The sequence below is a fragment of the Folsomia candida genome, unplaced genomic scaffold (assembly GCF_002217175.1).
Source record: "Folsomia candida strain VU population unplaced genomic scaffold, ASM221717v1 Fcan01_Sc021, whole genome shotgun sequence".
NCBI classification, from domain to species: Eukaryota; Metazoa; Arthropoda; class Collembola; order Entomobryomorpha; family Isotomidae; genus Folsomia; species Folsomia candida.
In genome coordinates, this window is record NW_019091213.1 from 2324593 (window position 1) to 2345852 (window position 21260).

At 36.4% G+C, this 21260-nt stretch overlaps 2 protein-coding genes and 1 long non-coding RNA gene across 3 annotated transcripts; 2 read left to right on the forward strand and 1 right to left on the reverse strand.

The window, feature by feature from the left end:
- The first annotated feature begins 4137 nt into the window (after window positions 1-4137).
- LOC118438455 lies at window positions 4138-5334 on the forward strand. The gene is made up of 3 exons (XM_035858769.1): window positions 4138-4368; window positions 4446-4732; window positions 4849-5334. Exons 1-3 carry the CDS (start codon window positions 4138-4140, stop codon window positions 5117-5119), a joined length of 789 nt encoding a protein of 262 aa, XP_035714662.1. The 3' UTR covers window positions 5120-5334.
- On the reverse strand, window positions 5152-10465 carry LOC110858585. Its single transcript, XM_022107403.2, has 12 exons — window positions 9635-10465; window positions 9180-9561; window positions 8822-8954; window positions 8633-8746; window positions 8350-8556; window positions 8114-8280; window positions 7860-8048; window positions 7760-7785; window positions 7273-7394; window positions 7097-7210; window positions 5660-7022; window positions 5152-5596 (listed from the first exon to the last, which is right to left on the reverse strand). Exons 1-12 carry the CDS (start codon window positions 9687-9689, stop codon window positions 5430-5432), a joined length of 3039 nt encoding a protein of 1012 aa, XP_021963095.2. The 5' UTR covers window positions 9690-10465; the 3' UTR covers window positions 5152-5429.
- Window positions 10113-20817, forward strand: LOC118438409. Its single transcript, XR_004836761.1, has 3 exons — window positions 10113-10221; window positions 10313-10479; window positions 20120-20817. It is a non-coding gene; the product is annotated as an uncharacterized LOC118438409 (long non-coding RNA).
- Window positions 20818-21260: the final 443 nt, after the last annotated feature.

The window sequence follows — 21260 nt, forward strand, 5'->3', positions numbered from 1 at the left end:
TTGGTAAGATTCTATCTCATAATTATAGGAGACGATTTTTATATTTTATGTAAATATATTTGCATCTTTTATTTTTATGAGCTACATTTTTCTATTAAGGCATAATTATATGACGGGTAGAAATAATTATTTCTATTAATTTTTGCATTTTTAACCATCGCAGTAGATAATTTAGCCAGTGGTAGTTTTAGTGTGAATATGGGATCGGTTCATATATGAGAGATCTTGTATTTCTCTTCCATGGGATCGGTTAAATTGGACGACATGATTTTTCTCGCCCCCCAAAAGTCCAAGCTACGAGAACCTTCCATCTCACCCCGCCGGCGTATGCGTATGCAAAACGTGGAATGAATGAATGAAACAAAGAACTGCATAAAAGTGAGACGATTAGATATTTCTGCTGAAATTTTGGGAAATAATTCCAGAAGTTCAGTTCGGATTTTTTTGAATGATGAAATGAGAAAGAAATGTGTTATTAAAAACAAGGAGAAACAATTTGGATTACTGCGACAGGGTTCGTGATGATTGATGAGGTTAAGGTATTTGTATTTGTATATTGTATGTGTCACTCGTGGAAGAGCATGGTTTGTTACTGTGAACTTGGTAGACACTTGAATAAAGCATAATCAATCAATCAATCAATCAAGGTGGGCAAATTAGTGCAGATTCATGAAAAATTAATCAGGAAAGATGTTTGGAATATTCAGGAAGGTACGAGAGATCCTGTTATAATATTTGTATTATTATGCAATAGAATAGGTTACTGACTAAATTATGAATCACGTTATCATGACGTGTTTGTTTAGAAATGTGTAATTTCAGATGAGAATTTTAACGTTGAATTCATGGGAAATGCGACGACACTACTGGCTCGAGTGCAATGATGAAATCGGCTCTGCTGACCGTGCATGATGCATGCAAAAACTAGTTGCAAAGCACTACTTGTAACTCGATCACTTGTACCAAGTGGTTTGCAATGATGATGAAATTGACGTTGTCTCATCATGATCAAGTCTCATGTGTCTCATGAATGGGCATTTCGTCGCGAATTAGTATCCCTCGTCTCATTTCTGTACGAATGACGGATGTGAAATAAAAAATACGAAGATCAAATTTCATATTTTTATCCTTGTGGTGAGCCATTTTGAAGAAATTGAACTATTTTCTTAATGTGAGAATGTGACTAATCGTCTCAAAAAATCTCAAAGCAAAAATACAACAGCACGAAAGCTTTTTATCTTGTTTACATTTGCCTTTTATGTTACAAATAATTAAAAATGTGCTAATTCTGAGGCCTGTGATGTCACGGGAGATGAGTCACCGCTTATTAAGTACAAGAAAATCTCAATTTTAAAATTTCTAGATTTATGCAATTAAAAATTGCTCCTACGAAGCAAAACCTAAATTTGCTACAGTATTGGATTGTTTAACTTTTGTCGAGAGAACTTTTAGCTTGTCATCTCTCCGATTAAAATATGCGTTGCAGACAAGTCTAGAACTTGTCATATACCATGTGTATCAGTGAACCTGTATTATGAACAAAGGAAAATACGCGACAGTGACAGTTAAATAAACAGTAAGCACTGGATCACATGACGGGATGTTGATAATGATAAGACAATAATTACTGTGATAAGATATGAGATATGACTGGAATAAATCTGACTTGGAGTCGTTACTCATTCATTCCATGCAATGTATTTCATGGCAATTCATGTCATCAAAGAAATATCTATGAATATGTGAAGTCAGTTCTGTCAAGTCCAACCATTCTGTGAAATCTAAAAAAACGGTTATTTTTAACTGTAAAATAAAACTATACCAATTCCACAATTATGACAAGGATTTCATACCCGTATTATCTGTAATTTACGTTAATTCCAGCGCATGCACTTTGCATTCGGCAATTCGCTAACCCAGTTCTTTTCCTTGTCATTTTCCCAAACTATTAATTCCACATTGAAAAATTGCCTTGCAAGTTGCAAGGCAAAACTCCAAGGACATATGTATGTACATACATACATAGATCTAATCTAAGCACGTGTTTTAGCACGGCTTACTTGCTACTTATTTATTTGGTTACGGAGTACAATTCTGGTTTTGCCTGTCTACAGAGCAAAGTAAAACGTTGATAGTGATGGCAATTCCATGTATGTTGGCGTCAATGCCATGGTCAAGATTCAAGAAAGTGGTCAACAAGTTATTGCACATTGTACATATGTAACTTCTTAAAAAGTTCATGTACATTGACTGCACAAGTTTCTTTACTTCGCTGCGTTCGATTGGTGACAATGGAAGAAGTAGAAGGTTATAAGTTAAAATTAAGTCTAGATTTGGACAATTTATTGATGAAATGAGCAGGTGTGTACTATACTATATGCTCACATTTAAATTAATTGCCTTGATTGATTCACACCGATTTAACAGTCACTCACTCATCCTATTTGCAATTTAAATTCTTTGACACATTGAATGAAGGAAGTAAGGAAGGAAGTCCATATGAAGAAAGCACATAATATGCGTTTAATATCAACACTTTATGATGTACGTAGAGACAAAATCTGAAAATAGCGTTTATTTGCATAATTGTACACGTGTAAATCATATTTTCTGATCTATGTACTGTCAACTGTAAGTAATTCTCATCAAAAGTAAGGTACTTTAAGTAACTATTCGCAAGTCGTGAAATAAACGATATTACACCACGAATGGTTTGCATATGTGCATATTCCTAAGGAGCACGCGACCTGTGCCTTTTACTCCTCAGATTTTGATGCCCTTTGAATAAGTTGTAAATGGTATCCTACGAGTCAACTGAAACCATAAAGTGACACAATTTCCGCCTGCCACACCCATTCAAAGGGGGTGAAAAACAGTATAAAAGGCAGAATTGTACACTATTCAATTAGTTCACAAGTCCAACAAATGCAATCAATTTAGTCTTGACGCACAGGTGATACATTTATGACATACTTCTGTAGATGTTTCTCTCCCAATCGATATTGCCATGTTGCTTGACACAGTTCCTGCTTAATACGCCGTTTCTAAGATAAGTGGAATAGAGAAAAAATCAATACATACGAGTAGAAAGTACATACTAGCTGATAACCAATTTATTGTATCACTCGACCTTGAGAATACGTTTGGCTCGGGCATATTCTGGCTTTGGTAAAAGACCAGGGTGTAAAACTAATAATGCCATTACACGGTCTACAACTTAAAATGTAGGTTCTGTATGCTCTCCGATTTTGAGTGTCAATTGATCACAAAAATTCGTATGACTTTAATTTAGACACCATCTCCCAGTGCTTAGGTTTGGTAGGGATATTTGCATCTGAAGAGAAGGAGCATTTTTTTAGCATCTCGAGAAAATGTGCAGTAGGAAAGTGTAAAATTAGTCAACTTTAAAGGCGAGTTTTCTCCTCTTTGGATGAAAATATCTCTGCCAAACCTGCTCAATGGGAAATCGTGTCTTTTGCAAACTCCATATTAGTTAAATTTGTGATCGATTGGCACTAGTTTGATCAAAACCTGAAGACTTTAGTGATAAATAGTATAATTCGCATTCAATATATGTATGTATCTACAATACCACATTCATAGTAGATGAACGACGTACATAAATAAGTAGTGGAAATAAATAAATATACCCCTAAAACTTTCCTAAGAGAAATCTCATTAAATTTAAACCGTGTATTAACTAAAACTGATAATGAGCGTCACTTCACTATGATAATAATTACCATCATTATTTTACAAACCGTAAAATTATTTGCAAGTTCAAACATCTCAGCGATATATAATCTAAAGTAGCTTTTGACTATTTAATTTTCATTGAAATTTAATCATGAATGAATTTATTAACCCTTTCGGAGGGCATTTGTTCGGACACAAACACATTCATAATTTTTTTTAAATAGGGGTCCGAGAGCGATCACCATTCTGCCACTAATTAAATAATTTGAATTTCATTTACCATCCATCACCAAGGGTTTAAAATTTAAATACTTGCAGTTGATCTGAAAATTCCCCAAGTTTGCGCAAAAAACTATCCAACAATTCACTCCAATTAGAGTATTTTAATTTTTCTCCGTTAGTTAAAATCCCAAGAAAGGCGAAGATAAGAGAGGATGCAAAATGTGCAAACACAAGCTCCGCAATATGCTGAAACCTCGGACCCTGAAAATGATTGCATTCTGGGAAACCGGGTTCTGGCCGGTAATGTGCGGATGGATCGTAATTATGTTCACCAAACGAGAATCCGAAGACGAATTTGCACTCGATTCTGAAGAGCATCAACTGATCATCCATCAGCACAATGAAGACTGGGAAAAAGGTGGCCTTATTTACATGTCCTGCTTCCCCAAAGTCATACGATTGATAACATTTTGCACACCAACATCCTTTACAAGGTTTTTAAAAAATATCAATCGTATGACTTTAAGAGCCTAACACGCAAGGTGCCTCTCCCTCTCCTGCAAGGTTTGTGGTTTCATTCCATCACGTGCTTTCTCTACGCCCCCATCGCCGGCCTCTTGTTCCTCGGAGTGAAAAATAGGTCCCGATTTTGCGTCGTGCTCTGGATGATATTTTACATCTTGACGTCCATCATCAGGATTTGGGCGTTGGTTACATTTCAACATGCGTACATATGGCTCAGGTGGTTCGAGTTTTACTGGATTTTGAGGATCTACTTTCTCCTCTGTGCGTTCCATTACTGTCTCGATTTGTGGTGAGTATATAACACAGAGTATGATATAACAATATATATAACCTGAAATAAATCTTATATTACTAATGTCCTTATTTTTAAGATTTGATTAACTCAACTGATACCTGATTTAACAGGGCTGAGCACGCCACCGCGGAACATCTTGATCCACCCTTACTCCTTCCCACCGATGACCCCAGATCCTGGCGAGGAGCTCACAACTATCCCGAACATCCGCTTACTTTAGATCAGCGTGCTACCGTCTTTGGGACTGGGAGGCACACCCCCATGCACCTCGACTGGAGGTTCGTTGTCCACCCCTTCCCAACGTGGTACGAAAGCCAGGATGAGCATGGGAACTCCATGTTGGTCGTGGACAATTCTGCTTATAACCCCGACACGAGATAGCGCAATAAATAAATTAAATACTCTATAATGAATGAGTTTGTATAATTAGATTTATTTATTTATTTGATGTATTTATTACATATAACGTAAAATCTTGGCAGTGATAATACTGTCTCGGTGATTGTAAAAAAAATCATCATACAGATACAAAAATAAGAGGAAATGTGAAAAGATTAAACATTTTTCTCCATTCTCGCGTGGGTTGAAATAAATAATAATATTGCAAAGTTGAGATCGTCATAGTCGATTTGAAACACATAAATAAGTTGGAGGAGCAATTAAAAATTGAACAGTGCTAAATGTGCACTAATCAATCAGGATTTTTAAGATGGGATCTAAGATTCCATTCTAAGCTCACTGCGGCGGTTACGTCTTTCTTTTTCCGGACAAACAATCTGGCACCATCCCACGGCTTTTGAAGTCGTAAAGGCTTGTAGTCCATTCTGAGGACGCGTTCTCTTGCACCGATTACGGAAACTGAAAAGTACAGTACAAAATTTGCTTAAAATATTCAATCATAGTAACGAGGAAAAATGTTACCCAAGTAAAAGTCATCCACATTTTGGGGATATTGCTGATCCTGATTAACTTGCATTTTCTCGTTGAGTTTATTAATCAACAAATTAATAATTTGTCTGGCGCCAGTGTCCCAAGTAATTTGTAACCGTACGCATGTCCCAGTTAAAAGACCACACTCGTACGCGGCATAAACCTCGACAATTTTAGACATTCCCGAGACAGCAAAGGCAGAGCTGTTTCGAACGTCGGTTGAAGAATCAGTCTCATTTCCATCTTCGTGAAGAATTTCTCGACTATGACTGTTTCCATCCGAACAGATTGAAGAACTTGACATGGTCGTGTTCGTGGTTGAGTTATTAATATTAAAACACCGATCCAAACTTGTTCTTTGCTTGGTCCAAGAGAGTGTCCTTACTCCTGCGGGGTCACTCGTGCCTGGGACACATTCACTGTTTCCACCCTTGTTGCCCTCATTATGGTTGTCCTTCAGTCTGTTCGTCATTGTGGTTAAGCTCACTAATTTACTTCGAGATGATTGATGTCTCATGTAAGAATCTAGTTGCATTGGGACATTACTATTAACCGAAATTGTTGGCAGAGGTGGCGGATATCTGATAAATTCATTCTGTAAATCTTGGAGATTTTGGTACTCATGAGGATCAACTACTGACAAGTCTCTCTTATTCTCTTCTAGGGCTTCTTGAACATTTTGGTAATGGTGGTCTGGTTCATCTTCAGTTTTCAAGTGTAACCCAAGTTTCATAAATTCTTGAGTGCAATGCTGCAATTTCTGGTGGAGGTTACTACTCGAAGGGTTCTTGTTCGTTGGCCCAAGTTGTAATTCAAACAAACTTGCACTGGTTCTCAATTTGTCCAAATTGGTAGTCGAGGTCTTCCCAACTATTGGCAGACTTGAGCAGGATTCAAATTTAAAATTGGGGTTCGAAGGTATACAAGGTCCTTGAAGCTCTAAAGATCCTCTGTGATTAGTTTCTTCACATTTTTTCTGCTGCTGGGATTCATGTCTCAAGTTGAGTAACTGTTGTAGTTGGAGTCGACTGAATGGCTGATTCGCATTCACATAACTTCCTTTGGGAAATTTTTTAATAGTAGAAGAAGAAGCTGATGAAGAAGATGAACAATTTGTACTTGCAGTACTGAATTTCTTCGTAGGGGATGACGATGACGAAGATGATGGTGACGTGGTATTGTATTGGTTGAGAAAGTCTCGGAGACTGATGAAGTTCTTATCTTTCGCACGAGCTGCTTTCACAACGTCCATCATCCATCGACACTCTTTCCAACTGTGCTCAAGTTTCGTTTGCAATCTGGTGAGTGTAGATATTTGGGTTTGGGCATGGGACATTTCTTCAGTAGAAAATGCCTGAAATTTTAAACCACTATGATCAGAAATCATATAATAAAAGACGACCCTGGAACAATTCGGAGCTTGTATACCTTGCGACGATTATGCTGTGCCAGAATTGTTTCCACTTCTAAAGTACAGCTTAGTCGCATCAGTCGTCTGGCCAAAGTATTATGATACGTTAGCATGTGAGTCATTTCGAAAACCTGTTCAATATTTAAATTTAAACACAATAATTGTTAGTTTGTTTAACACACGTCTTTCATACTTGAACTGGGAGTGCCATTAGTTTATTATCCTCGATCCATTTCAGATCGTCGGGGTCACCTTCAATTGAGCACGCTTTTTCTATCGGGGGCAGCAGAATTAGGAGGGTTACTGAAGAGCTAACTGAAATTGAGTAAAAAATGAATTAATAAATTGTAACTTGCAAGTTTGTTTTTTTTCTTGCAATGGAGGTCTCCTAGCGTAAGCTCTCCGATTTTGACCCAAATTAGTGTAAATCTCTCATAAATTTAATTATTCATGACTTTTGCGAAAGACACGGTCTGACAATGCGAAGAAAAGAAAACGCACGTTGACAGTAAATCTGGAAAATGTAAAATTTGTCAAATTTATGACGCGTTTTCTCCTGTTCGCAGATCATGTCTTTCGCAAATCTCATACTAATCAATTTGTGATCGATTCACACTAGTTTGGGCAAAATCAGAAACTATACGCTGGTAGATTAATTGATGCATGAATTTTCAACATACCCTCAATCACTTCGGTGGTATAAAATCTAAATATTAATAGAATTTTATTTTAAAATTCCACAATGGTTTCAATTAATCCAGTTTACTATAATTTATGTACCTATGATTTAGGGCAGAATTTCGATCGATTTTCAAGTTAGAAAATAATTTCTTTAGGCTTGAGTCCAAATCATGTTTGAATGTAAGTTGTCCCTCTGTCAACCGTGAACGACTAGCTTTCTCCACTTCGTTATTATTTATAAAATTCAGATTTGCAGTGGTTAAAGATGTGAGGAGCTCCCATTCCGACCTGCAACAAGGACAATCAATAAAAAAATAATGTAATTTAAATGTAGAAATCTCGGATTTACTTACTTTGAAACTTGTGGATTATTTCTAATTTTCACGCATGGAATTATGCTAGGCGTTTTCTCCGGTACAATGAGTTTGAGCAGATCAACTGAGCTGACTAGTTTAAAGTATCCAATATATAGGCCCTTTCCCAGTGGAATATTACTCATTTGGTGGTACAACATCAAATTCTAAAGGAACAAAGTCATATGATAACTTGTAAAGTAAGAATATTTAACGCATAATTATTAATTAATTACCTGCGAAGAAATACTCAAAACTTGGTACGTATCACTGACCATTTTTTTAGCTTTATACTTTTCGATAGGAATCCATTTCCCACACGGAGTGGACACAAGTTTAGTGGATCGAAGATGATTGACTGTACAGAGAAAGGTGACATTATTGTTTTCCGTTGTAATTGGTTTGTAGTACACTTTTCCAAGATCACTCAAATCCAGGGATTCCTATGTAGCATTAAAATTGTATATGATATTTATAACCATACAATAAAACAAGTCACATTTTCTCATAAATATTTACCTGCATGGTCACAACAGTTTGCAGTAGCTTGACCCTGAAATGGAGAGTCGAAGCACTATCGCACTTTTCCATTTCTTGCTTGAGAAATTTTGCATCATTCCATATCGAGGAAATCTAAATTTTACATTTTTTCATTAGTTTATCAGTACTTACTTTAAAATGCATCGTCTGATTATTAATTTATGTCACCTTGTGAAGCCAGTGAAAATCATGTTGAAAAGAACTGCTTAGATCTTCGTCTATTTGAAAAGTTGGCAAAAGATCGTCCAATGTCACAAGGATTTTATCTTCAGAATAGATCAGACATGAAAGGAAGACGCCTCTGCAATTAATGAATGGAGAAATAGTGTGAAAATCAATAAAAATACTATGCATGTTTAAGAGGATGACAATTGGAAAGTGAAGGCATACTTAATTTCCCACGATTTGTCTTACGATTAGACGTTACCATTCATTCATTGTAATAACATGTACCCACTACCCACATAGCGTGCCTCTTTCATAAATTCTCCCCATTTTATAACGTTATTGGTTTGTAGATACCTACCTTTGAAAATTTTTCTGGAATTTTGGTGAATTTGAGAACAAGTTCTTAATGGAAATGATTCTTTGATGGCTTTTCCGATGGATTGGACCCGTGCAGTCAATTCTGAATCCATTGCTGATTCCTTTATCACCTCCCAGGAGGGGACTTGAAGCCTCTCTCATCAGGATTGGGAGACAACTGACCATCCCACCACCGGAAGAAGAGGTGTGGTTACTTCCCTTCGAGTTTGACTCTGCGGACGTTGACGATGACTCCACCACGGCAGCATTTCTCAACTCTAACCAAAGTCCGTCCAGTGCCCTGATTTTCCCAGAGTAGCGACTATTGCTCTTGTTATTATTATTATTATTATTTGAACTGCCAGACTTGGATGGGCTAATCACTGGATAAAAGAGAAAATTTAGTAATTTACTTCAGAAATACACACCAAATCACATCTTGAAATTGCACCGTACCATTGTACTGCGGTTGATCTTCCGAGAAGGCGCAATCATTTTTGCACAGGTTCATTGTAAGGATACAACAAACTCAATCTCATGGCAAAACTCGGTACACTGAAGAAACTCTAGCCTTCATATTTTTCGTGACCACTTTTTAGCACAAATAATAGGGCCTCAGAATTTCTCGGCATTCTTTACCAAAAACCGGATAGGGTAAACGCGATCAGTAAATTTGCAATATAATAGATAATCCTGCCAAATTTACAATAAGCTCTCAGACTTGCAAACCGCCCCCTTGCTTATTTTTGCACTGGATTATTCTGATTCTGCACATTTTCTACCCTTCCTTTTTCCCAAAAAAAACTATCTTTGCAATTTAATAATCTTAATCCTTCCCTTTTCGCCTTGGGCCTCCTTTTATGCAAACCGTACACTTTTACATATAGGCCTCGCTCTTCTCGTGTCGTTATCCTTCCTCTTTTCGTCTATAAGTATTTTATATCTCTCTCGCCAATAATTTCAGTCCTTGTAAAGACTTTTTTCCCTTTTCTTAACAAGCTCTTGGATAAAATGTGGAGACGATCACTTGTCTTGAAAGAGAAGTAAGTATAACCCATATAATTATTAGTCCTCCTTTGATTCATACGTGCAAAAAATTTAGCACAATCCACTAACACAAAATTGGTCTTGCAGAATACCTTCTCGTTGAATTCAGCCAGTGTCATGCGAGTAAATAAATAAATATGCGAAGAATTACTGCACTCGACTGCACCAGCAAACAGGTACTACGACGGCTGGGGATGGTTTCTTACTTACGAGATTCGAGTTTCTTCTTGCGAGGAGACCCCAAGAACGAACAGGTATTATTATATTATTATTATTACCATTATGATCATGATGATGTGTGTGTGAGAGAGGATGAAGAAGGGTTAAAACGACGACGAGAAATAAAATAAAGCACCTTCTTAATCGGTCTTAGCTGTTAGAACAACAACCCCTCTGGCTACAACTGCCTCCTATTTTGCTATCTGGTATGACGACGACGAGAGGGTAGATTCGGTGGGCAATATATACCTGCCTGCCTGAAACTCACTTATTTAACAAAGAAGAAAAGCAGAATAATAAGTTGCAGGATTGATGGTGTTGTGGGCATTGTTGTTTTCCGTTGTGTTCTAGTCCGCATTATTTCAGAGGTTTGCTTACTTTCAGAGTCTGTCTATGTTAAGGTTACGTTTAAAATAGGGAAAAACAGGTGCCTAAAGTTGAGGGGATCCAGGCATTTCGTATTTACAACCAATTTAGTATGCATATTTTGGACATATATTGTGGCACCCATCTGCATATTTATTATGACTTCTTAAACGGGAGGATTTGTTGCATGGGATATTTTAGCGTGTCTCATTTTTGTCGTCTCACATTGTGTGTGACGTTGAATTGAATGGAAGCAACAGGTAGCTGAAGGAGTTGAAGGATAAATCGGATAGGGCTCCTATTGTGATTCTTCATTGGGTTCAGCTTCGTCGGTTAAGGTTAAGGCAATCAGGGAACAGGTGCACAAAACAACAGCCATTCATAGAAAAGGAACGCCGTGAAGAGTTGGGAAGTACGTTTCTACTGTCGCTAAAAAAGTTAACCAGGTACGAAGGGTTGAATAATCTAGTAAATAGTGAGAAGTTTGGTATTTTCCTGTCTATTTTATGATGTCGTCAGCTTAGGACTCTTCAGCTAAAGCGAATATGGAGTCCGTTCAAATTAGATCCAGCACACGAATTAGTCAATGATTTACAAGAATGATTAAACCCTATCTGGTAGGAAATAACTTGATGCGCTACTCAGAATTTTAGTGCAAGTAAGGGAGCGTCCATAAATCACGTGATCGATTTTGAGGCAATTTTGACCCCCTCCCCCCCCTTGGTGACCAATGATGATAAATTAAGTACCCCCCCCCTGCGGTCACGTGACAGTCAGACAAATTGCACAAAGCAAACTATGTGTGTTGAACATACTATGTTCCCTACAAACTATGTTCTTGGGTAGATTAATAATATTATTCCGGGGTCTTTCTACAAAAGGCGTTAGGACATGGTTTTGACGAATTCATACCTTAATTGCAGGATGGTATTTAGTTGTAGAGATTTCTAACATTTTTTATGTGAAAGCCCATGTCTTAAACTATAGATAAACATATATGGCTTCCGATTTTGTGTACTATGCGAAATGAGGCAAGGTCAAATTTAGAGAGGTGTCCTTTTTTAGTTTTCCAAACCAGCGTTCTTATAAAATGGCGTTGAACAAAATATTTTTTTTGAGGTCCTGGTCCTGGTGGTGGTAAATCGTTTTTGCGACTATTATCAAGGGACTAAGCATGCTTTTCACTATATAAAACCACTTTTGTATCATGCTTATCTTTTAAGTCCCTTTTGTAGTCTAGCTTCATACTTGTCCTAATGGAATGCTCTCGTGAACGCAACTCCTCGACTTTTAAGGCCCCCACATTTTACGACTTTGATGCTAAAAATCCCTAACGTGGTTTTTATCCAAGGTACATATAGTATATTGCACTGTAAGTACTTTTGACAAAATGTTGATAAGTGGTTATACCCCACGGACTGAGTTTTCATCAGACCTTATAAAATTTTTGGAAAAGTTCCCGTCGTTTTCGATGTCGAACTTCAGAATTAATTTAACTAACCAAAACGCAATAATTTTATTATTTTGTCACATGTACCTTGTAGATAAAATAGTTCTGCAGCAGGGGGCACAAAAAAGTTATTAAAATTTGTTTTCAACAAAATTTGACGATTATTTTCCCAAATTAGTTCACGAGTTTTTTACTATTCCCCGTCAGCTGATTAGCTAGGGTCCTTCTCCAAAACTGTTTACACAAAATCTTCACTGTTTAATTTAATGTGACTTGGGACACTTAGAACTTTGCCCTCAACCTTCATTTGACCGAGTGGGTCCGCTTTCAAGGTCAGCAGGTCAATTTTCCTGTGCACGGTCCGATTTACCACTTTTCATGAAAAATTATCAGCAACGATTGAACCCCAACGTTATGTAATTCATGTAGATTCTTTTATTATTACATGCAATGATTATCTAGGGTTGTAATATTAACAATCATTCACCTCTGACCTCTTAGGTTATCATGCTATATGAGTAAATCAGTTTGGAAAGTGTTTTTTTGGCTCCTTCCAACTCTAGGGGCACTGGAGGGGGCATTTATAAAGCTATCGGCCTAAGATTTTAAATATATCTTTTTGAGAGTATTATCTTGCAACTGACCAAAAATCAGTTCAAAATTCAACTCCCTGCCAGAGATATTCACCCGCGAATTCGTCAAAACCATGTCCTAACGCCTTTTGTAAATCTGCAATTAAATTAAATTTCAAGATATGTAAAAAAATTACTTACTAATATATGTATAGTAAAAACTGTAATTTGGCATGCTTAGCGTCTGGAGAACAAGCGTATGTATTACCGTACTTATTGTCAAACATAATGATATACTGATCAGTTTGTACACCAAATATGTCAGATATTTAAATATGCAGATAAGTGTTTTTAATAGAAATCGTTATTCAATGTCCGACATCACAGTAAAGATATTATTACGGAATTATAGAGGTAAAATTTTATTTGGCAAATCCGACCTAGAATATGAAGTAAAACACAGGCCAGCTTACTGTACTTCAAAAATTTAAAAATACGTCACACAACGAATTTTAGGTGAAAGATATTGGGCTAAGCAAATCTTATCAAACTTATTTAATTTGCGTTATATTCAAAATATAAATATCTTGGCACGTTTTAGTACCAAAAGTAAAAAATCTTTGCTTATTATGTCACGCGTGTCACGTGCCTTCTGCCATTACCCCCCCCTATGGTGATAATTGGTGACAAATTTCAGACCCCTCCCCCCCCTTGAGTCGATCACGTGATTTATGGACGCTCCCTAAGGCAATATTATTGTCTGCAGGGAAAAATGCCATATCACGGTAAGTGCTTGTAATTATGAGGCCATTACGAACCATCCCTTTCAAATAATTCAGAGAAAAGCTAGGGTTCCCACAAATCCTGGGCATAAGATACATAAATGCATCCCGTGTAGAGATTATCCTTGTTTATGTCGTATTATATTATGTGCATGTTACATTTTATGTAATAGTCTCACAAATACATAATAAGAATATGAGACGAGACAGGTTCTTTTTCTACCTGGATACGTGATATGGGGATCCCTTTAAATAAGGGCTTCTTCCTTCAACGGAGGGACCAGACATTCTATGCTGTGTAGTTGAATAAAAGGCTTTGAAGCAAAAGTGGAACGGTTAATTGAAGCCATAAGTCATGTTCAAGTCACGATATGATAAGATTATATGTACTCATCCTTCCAATGATAGTGGCACTTATTTAAAAAATGCGTTAAGTTTGCAACTGAAACTTACGTAATTTCCGCTGTAAGTCAGGATTATATTAAACCCCGTTTCACTTTTGATGGGACCACGGCTAAAAATGAATTTCAGCCGCGCCCCAAGCCTTAAACCAATACCTTTATTCAAATCATATTCAGTCGATTAGACTAGTTTAATGCAAGTTTGTTATAACACACTCTAAACATATTTTTGTCTGCACTAATTAAAATTATTATTTTTTAAATAAATAAATTTATTCTCTCCATATTTAGTAAAAAAAAATCGTGGTTTTGGCTTTGGGCACTGGAGTTTTCGTCCCATTTATTTGGGAAATGTGCTTTAAAATAAGCTGTTCCATTCACAAAGCCACGAACAATATGAGCATTATGAGCATATGAACTATATGAATAAATGGGCTTAAAAATGATTTCTCTACAAAAATGAGCAAGTGAAACTAAATATGTATGAATACAATACTGCTCGTGAAAAAGGGTAATTTCCGTTTCTATTTTCGTCACGGACAATATTATTCATTTCACTTTCAATGTGAAAGAATTAAGATGACGTAAAAGGTTAGGATGGAAATTTGTTATACTTTGTGCACTAGTTTCACTCGTGCATATCTCGATAACCACCTGCTCCAGCCAAGAGATGATTGTTTATATCTGCAGCGGAAATCAGACAACCTAACTATACAAAATAATTTTTAAAATGATTACATCTTGGGTTTGGGATGACGTAGCATCGAGTTTGTCCAGTTGAAAAGCCAACTTGTGGATATTTTGTTCTACAGGGAAAAACTATGGGAAATAAGTTGGAGATCAAGGCCTATACTGTAAAGTTGACACAAGTTTAGACTAAATCGCTTTCACTAAAATTTGTTTGACAAAAACTTGTAGAAATCGGAGAAATCCAAAATTTGGTTTCATGAAAAATTTTCAATATCGGATAAATCTAAAACCTTTTTTTTTAATCTCCCAATTTCGGATAATCCATCTTTTAAGTTATGCCTGAATATGGGTTAAAAAGCATCAAGAACGAACTGCTCATCCATTTATCTGTACACTTCCGGCCAGAATTAAGCCCACAGACAACAGATGGAAATTTCCCAATATAACTTCAGTTTTTCTTGCTGCATATTTTGTGCATTTCACTCCATACGTATGGAAATTAATAAATTTACCAATTCATCCCCGTCATAAACCCCAGCCTCACAATTATTGAAGCAAGAAGGTAATTTTGCACGTCTCATTGGAAAATTACCACCCTCCTAACTGAAAACTAGTCCATATCTATCACACATGCAAAATCTTCTTACAAGTCTTAATAACAGAACCGCAAATTTACTATTGTAAGTACTAAACAAATTTAAATTGCAAAATGGCCGTAATTAAACCTTCTTTGTTAGAGACTCGACTAATTGACCTGCTTTTCATTAATGTTTATTAGATTGTGTTTCCCCTTTTATGCAGACACTGGTCATGCCATTTTCGACCAGGCAGACTTTTACATGCATATTTTCAATTTAATTTGTATACATACGTACGTACCATCCAAGCCTTGTCATACGTCCTGATTGAACATGCACAGCAAACAATCCGCTTTTAACCAGTCAACGAGATACATATAGCAATTGGTGAATAACTGGCAGTAATAATCGTTGAATAAATATAAATACACTAGATATGCAAGAGATTGCACATCCAGCTAATTGAGTTAATTTGGCTTGATCTCATTGCTACAATTGAAACGCATCCTTGCCATCTATGTATTTACATACCTCTCATCTCTGCTGTACATGTCATTGTCGGGCTATTATTACCAGAGCTGTAGTATTCACGATATGATTCTCACTCGCATGCAAAGAAGCATTTAATTGTTGACTGGAATATGTATTCAGTTTAGCTTTCAATTTGAAATGAAAAGGGTTTAACTAGTTACAAATTATTTTTTCAGTATTTTTTTTACATGTGACATGCCGGTACACAAATCGTCGTATTTGGTAACTTCAACCGACATTAGTGGCTCAACTACTTCAACCGACGCTAATTATCATCTTTTTCAATTTGTATGTAAAGAGAATAAGAGGCACGTGTTCATGTTGATTTTTTTGTACAAACAGTTTTATCGCCGCATATTGTAGGTATGTACATGTTCCTATTTCGTCCGTCCATCATGTTTACTCAATATACATACATACATATTTGTACATAATACAAACACATCTCGTATTTCTTAGGTGAGTGGAATAAATTTATAAATATGTGAACAAAGAAACAAATTCTTAGAATTGAAAGTTTGTCTTGGTTTAATAATTAATTTTGACATTAGTATTGTACTAACTAACAGAAATATAGTTACAATTAGTACTTATATGTATAGATTTATGAAGCATGTAAACATAGTCGATTTTCGCTCATAGGTCAGGGACAAGCGATCCACGGGAATATTTATGTAGGCCATCCCTTGGATGAGGGATTCGAAAAATAGGGCCATAGTCGAGGAACATGATTTTCCCAGAGTAAGATTTGGCAGTTTGTGCAATGAAGAATCTTACTCGTCTCGCCGTGAAGATGCTAAATTTAGCTTGTAACATTATCATGCACATTCCAAAATGTGAATACAATTGATTTCGATTCACCACCACCAGTACGAATTAAGTTGTTATAATGCGTAGACATGTCCCTCTCTCAATTATATCGCATCTTTGTCTTGGGCTCTACACCAGCAGATGAAGAATCCTGACAAGCACAAGAAACCACCATGTGCGAAGAATTTCCGTTCGAACCAGTCATAAGGATGGCTGATTCGATTGCTCGATAGTTATTAAAATACGTAGGTGTTTTATTATTAATTTTCAAAAGGTATGTTCCGCACTGTTTCTGACCAAAATTTTGATGAAATAACAAACTTCAAATACATTTAGGAGGCTGTGATTTTTTTCAGCTCTGTGGGTTAACATAAACACTAGCAATAAATCGGCAAACTTTACCTCGACGGAAAAAATGCTAGATTTGCAAATTAAATATCGTAGTGTGATTTAATTTTTAATGCTGGATCGGCAATACGTGTCGCAGATTTATGGTTGAATCCTTAAAATTTACGATGAAGACTGCCCAACACAAAACACAAATTCAATTGGGTCAATAATTTTAAATGATGGCGAAACGAGGTCTCGGGCAAAAAGTCGCCAGGACGCTCAAAATCCGTTTCTTCCACAGAAAGGCTCCGGAAACTAGAGGAACAAATAATGAGAGATCCGCGATTGAAACTGTCCTATTTAGCAGATGAGATGGGTGTTTCAAAACCAGCAATTTGTTCCATGTTAACTGAAGACTTAGGTATGAAAATGGTTTCCGCCCGTTGGGTACCAAAATTGCTTTCAGCATCTCAAAAACAGGATCGAGTCGACTTTTGCAATGCCAATTTTAACCTATTAAATGAAGACTTGAACCTGCTCAATATTTTATTAGTTGCGTATGGTACTTGGGTTTACTATTATGACCCGGTGACCAAATAATAATTCCCTCATTGGAAGCACGAGGGGTTGCCACCGCCCGTGAATTGAAAAGTGCAAAAATCTGACAAAAAAATGATGATGACCACTTTCAAGGATACCAAAGGTCCCCTCCTTATAAAATTTATTGCTGTAAATACTACAATAAATGGGGCCGTGTATGCAGGAACCCCGAAGGAGCTGCGTCCTCCGGTTGAAAAGAAACGTGGGGTCAAAATAAAGAGTTGGCCTTTTTTTAGACGACAACGCGCCACCTCATACCTGGCTTTTTGCGAGGGTTAGTGCAGACGAAAATCGCTTTACCTGCACAAACCACACCCCGTGCAGTCCGGACTTGACCCTTAGTGATTATTATTCGTTTCGAAACTTAAAGAAAAACATCAGGGGAAAACGGTTTTCGGATGATAATGAAATCAAGTCGTAAATTTTGGCATATTTTCGAGGTAAATTTTAATGAGTTATTGCTAGTGTTAATGTTAACCTACAGAACTGAAAAAAATCACAGCATTCTAAAAGTATTTGAAGTTTGTTATTTCATCAAAAGTTTGGTCAGAAACAGTGTGGAACATACATTTTGAAAATTAATAATAAAACACCCACGTATATGCAATTTTTTGCTTCGGCGTGATGCTGAACTTCTTTGCACGATAAATATGAATTGCATCATGATCTCATCTCCTCTCGATTGTGAACAATAAACTCGTCTTACTGCGACCGTCTGTCCAGCTCCAGTGCAGGCTTAATTGAACCAAAATCTTGTACCTTGTTCCCATCAATATTCAAGAACCGATCGATCGATCGAGTGAATGATTATGGAGAAGAATAGAATTTAATTTAAGAACCCCTTGTTTTTTTGCACGTCACGTCATAAACTTGATTTAACACTCATTATTATAACCAAATCAAACTAGAATTTTCTCTAATCAAAGTGGGGGTTGAAATACATTAGAATTGATGACTGGGTGTAAACCAATCTGGTATACAGATATTAATCTACGTATATATTTACATATGTATGTACATATTTATAACGGAGGTCTCGCAGCGTATGTTCTCCAAGTTAGTGTCAAGCGATCACAAAAATTAATTTGAAATTGGCAAAAGTCAGGATTTGCCAATGAAATATCTCTGCCAAACGTGCGCGTTGGGAGATAGCGTCTTTTACAAAATTCGTGTTAATTATTTGTGATTGAGTGATACTAGATTGGTCAAAATCGGACAGCGTACGCTCCATTGTTAGTTGTATAGATCTAAAAAAAATGACTTTTACTATTGATTTCATTTACATACCCAGAAAATTAGAAAACATAACCCCATAACTCTTACTTTTTTAACAAGTACACTTCTACTTGTACTTACGAACTATACCCACACATATCAAATACCAATGTGTAAATAAGATTTCTCCGCTACAAAATCTGAGTAAATGGAAGATTAAATTACACGTGCTTAAAATCTTTGAACCTAGCATGATTTTGTTGACAGATTGACACTAACACGAGTTAAAGTGTCCGACACTTTGACGCGTTGAATGGCATCACAAAAGCACCGCCAATTTTTGAGCTGCAATACATAGTTTAGCCCATATCACAATATCCAATTCCATTAATTACACAATTAAAGTCTTTGAAACGATGGAGTAGCTGCCTTTTCAAAGTTAAAGCCCAGTGCTAAATTTAAAATCCTCATAATTCACAGTTCATCTATTTTAGACATCAAAATTATTACTGGTTCGTTTTCACAGGCCAAAGCTCCTTTGGAACAACAGTTTATCAAATCATTCAGTTTGATATAATAGGCACAGCACGTCTGATGCAGGGTTGAATTTCTGGCGAGATTAGAGACCGAGCTGCATGTATGTATGGATGGAGTGGAGGTTTAGTTTTGTTCAATGGTGACATGTAATATGTTGTAGTTGTTATTTGATTAGAAGAAATTCTGCTCTGGTTTATAGCTTCCTGTAATAACGACATCTAATAAATAAGCATGTGCATGACCTTCCAGTAGGGCTAAAGTCTGTCTGGAACTTCGTGGTTTTCCATGTGCAAAGTGTAAAGAAAAATATTAACAACAAAGAGTTTGAGTTTCATTGCAAAATGAGTGAAATGTCCATCCACATGAAGCATTCAATGTTCAGACGTCTTCTGTTGTTATGAACATGAATAGCAAGCAAGTAAGTACATGTCATGAACAAGGAGAGTAAAATGTAAATATTTTAGAATATGTAAGTGAAGAGGTGTTGCTTACGAAATAAGTTTGCAGATGGTTGAATAGTGCTGAATACATAATCTTGAGTTGAGATTTCTTTGTCCAAACGAACCTTTGGGAGAGCCATGTGAGAGTGTGGATGGAGTGTTAAGTTAGCTAGGTAATTGTGTAACAAAATTATAAATGAGCTGCAAATGAGCAGCTTAATCAGGTTACATATTTTAAAACGAGCTGCTTAATCGAGTTGCATACTTAATTTCGTTCTAAATTTGGCTAAAGTTAGCAAAGGATTTTATATGCTATTATCCACACAATTGCTTCTAATCGCGCTCTTGATTTTTATTTTATTTTCTCTTAAAGCTAACAGTTGGTTTTCTTCCATTCAATAAAGTATCATTTACCCAATGAGGCGTATGCGTACCAATCTTATCAATATGACAAGAGTCTCAAGGAGGATGTGGACCGGAATTGTCAGTGGAAGTAGATTTTCGTGTACGTGTCTGTGCTGAGAAAAAGACAATATTTAAATTACGACAGTTGACAATGTACAAACATAGAATGATTAAGATTGTTGTTGTGCATGTACATATGCATATGAAGTTGGGGGTGGACGAAACACCAGTTAAAACATGTTAAAAACCACAATAATATATAACATAATGAATAAATATGAAATTAAGCATTGGCAAATATCTGTATGCACATGCTGCTTGTTTGATGGTCATACACGTTGCATTGTTCCTCCGAGAATAAAAGAAATGCGAGTTTGTTGTTAAAGATTGTTATTGCACATAAAAGTCACATTTTAGTAAACCATTTTTCACCTGCTCCTTCGAAGGTAGGAGGAAGGTGCATATGTACTTAGGCAGTGTCAATCAACATTAGACACAGTTGCATACTTGCATACGTAGTACTGTGTATGTTCGTCCTTTGCATGAATAAAGTTTCATTTAGCATTTAGAATTACATAACAAATTCTACATTGAGCTCGATTCTGCATATTATTATTATTATTTATTTATTAATCAAGCTCGCTTCTTTACAAAGCTCGTTATGCCTGCCCATATGTATGTACATAAATATTTACAAATCGCTTGTTTTTCTAAATTTTCTAAATGCGGTTCACCTAGCCCAGCCGGAAATTTTATTTCGTGAGTTAGATAAATTTTTTAAGTTGGTTTTGAATTTGTTATCCCTACATACGAACCATTGCTCATTTTGTGCCTATGTACGTGCATACATATGTATACACATACATTCGTCTCAACGGAGTAGTGTTTGAAAATTGAGAAATTATTTGTAAATTTTCAGATTTAACGCAGTGTGAAATTTACTTCTATGATAACCAACCTCCTCACAGCTTCGCCTCCATATTTACATTATTTATTAGTGGATCCCATGAAAACTACAAGTGTCGAGTAATGACCCACCATTTATGACAGATTGGTCAAACCAGACGCGTCTCAGAGTGAAAAAAACAATACACCCATAAATCTCAGTC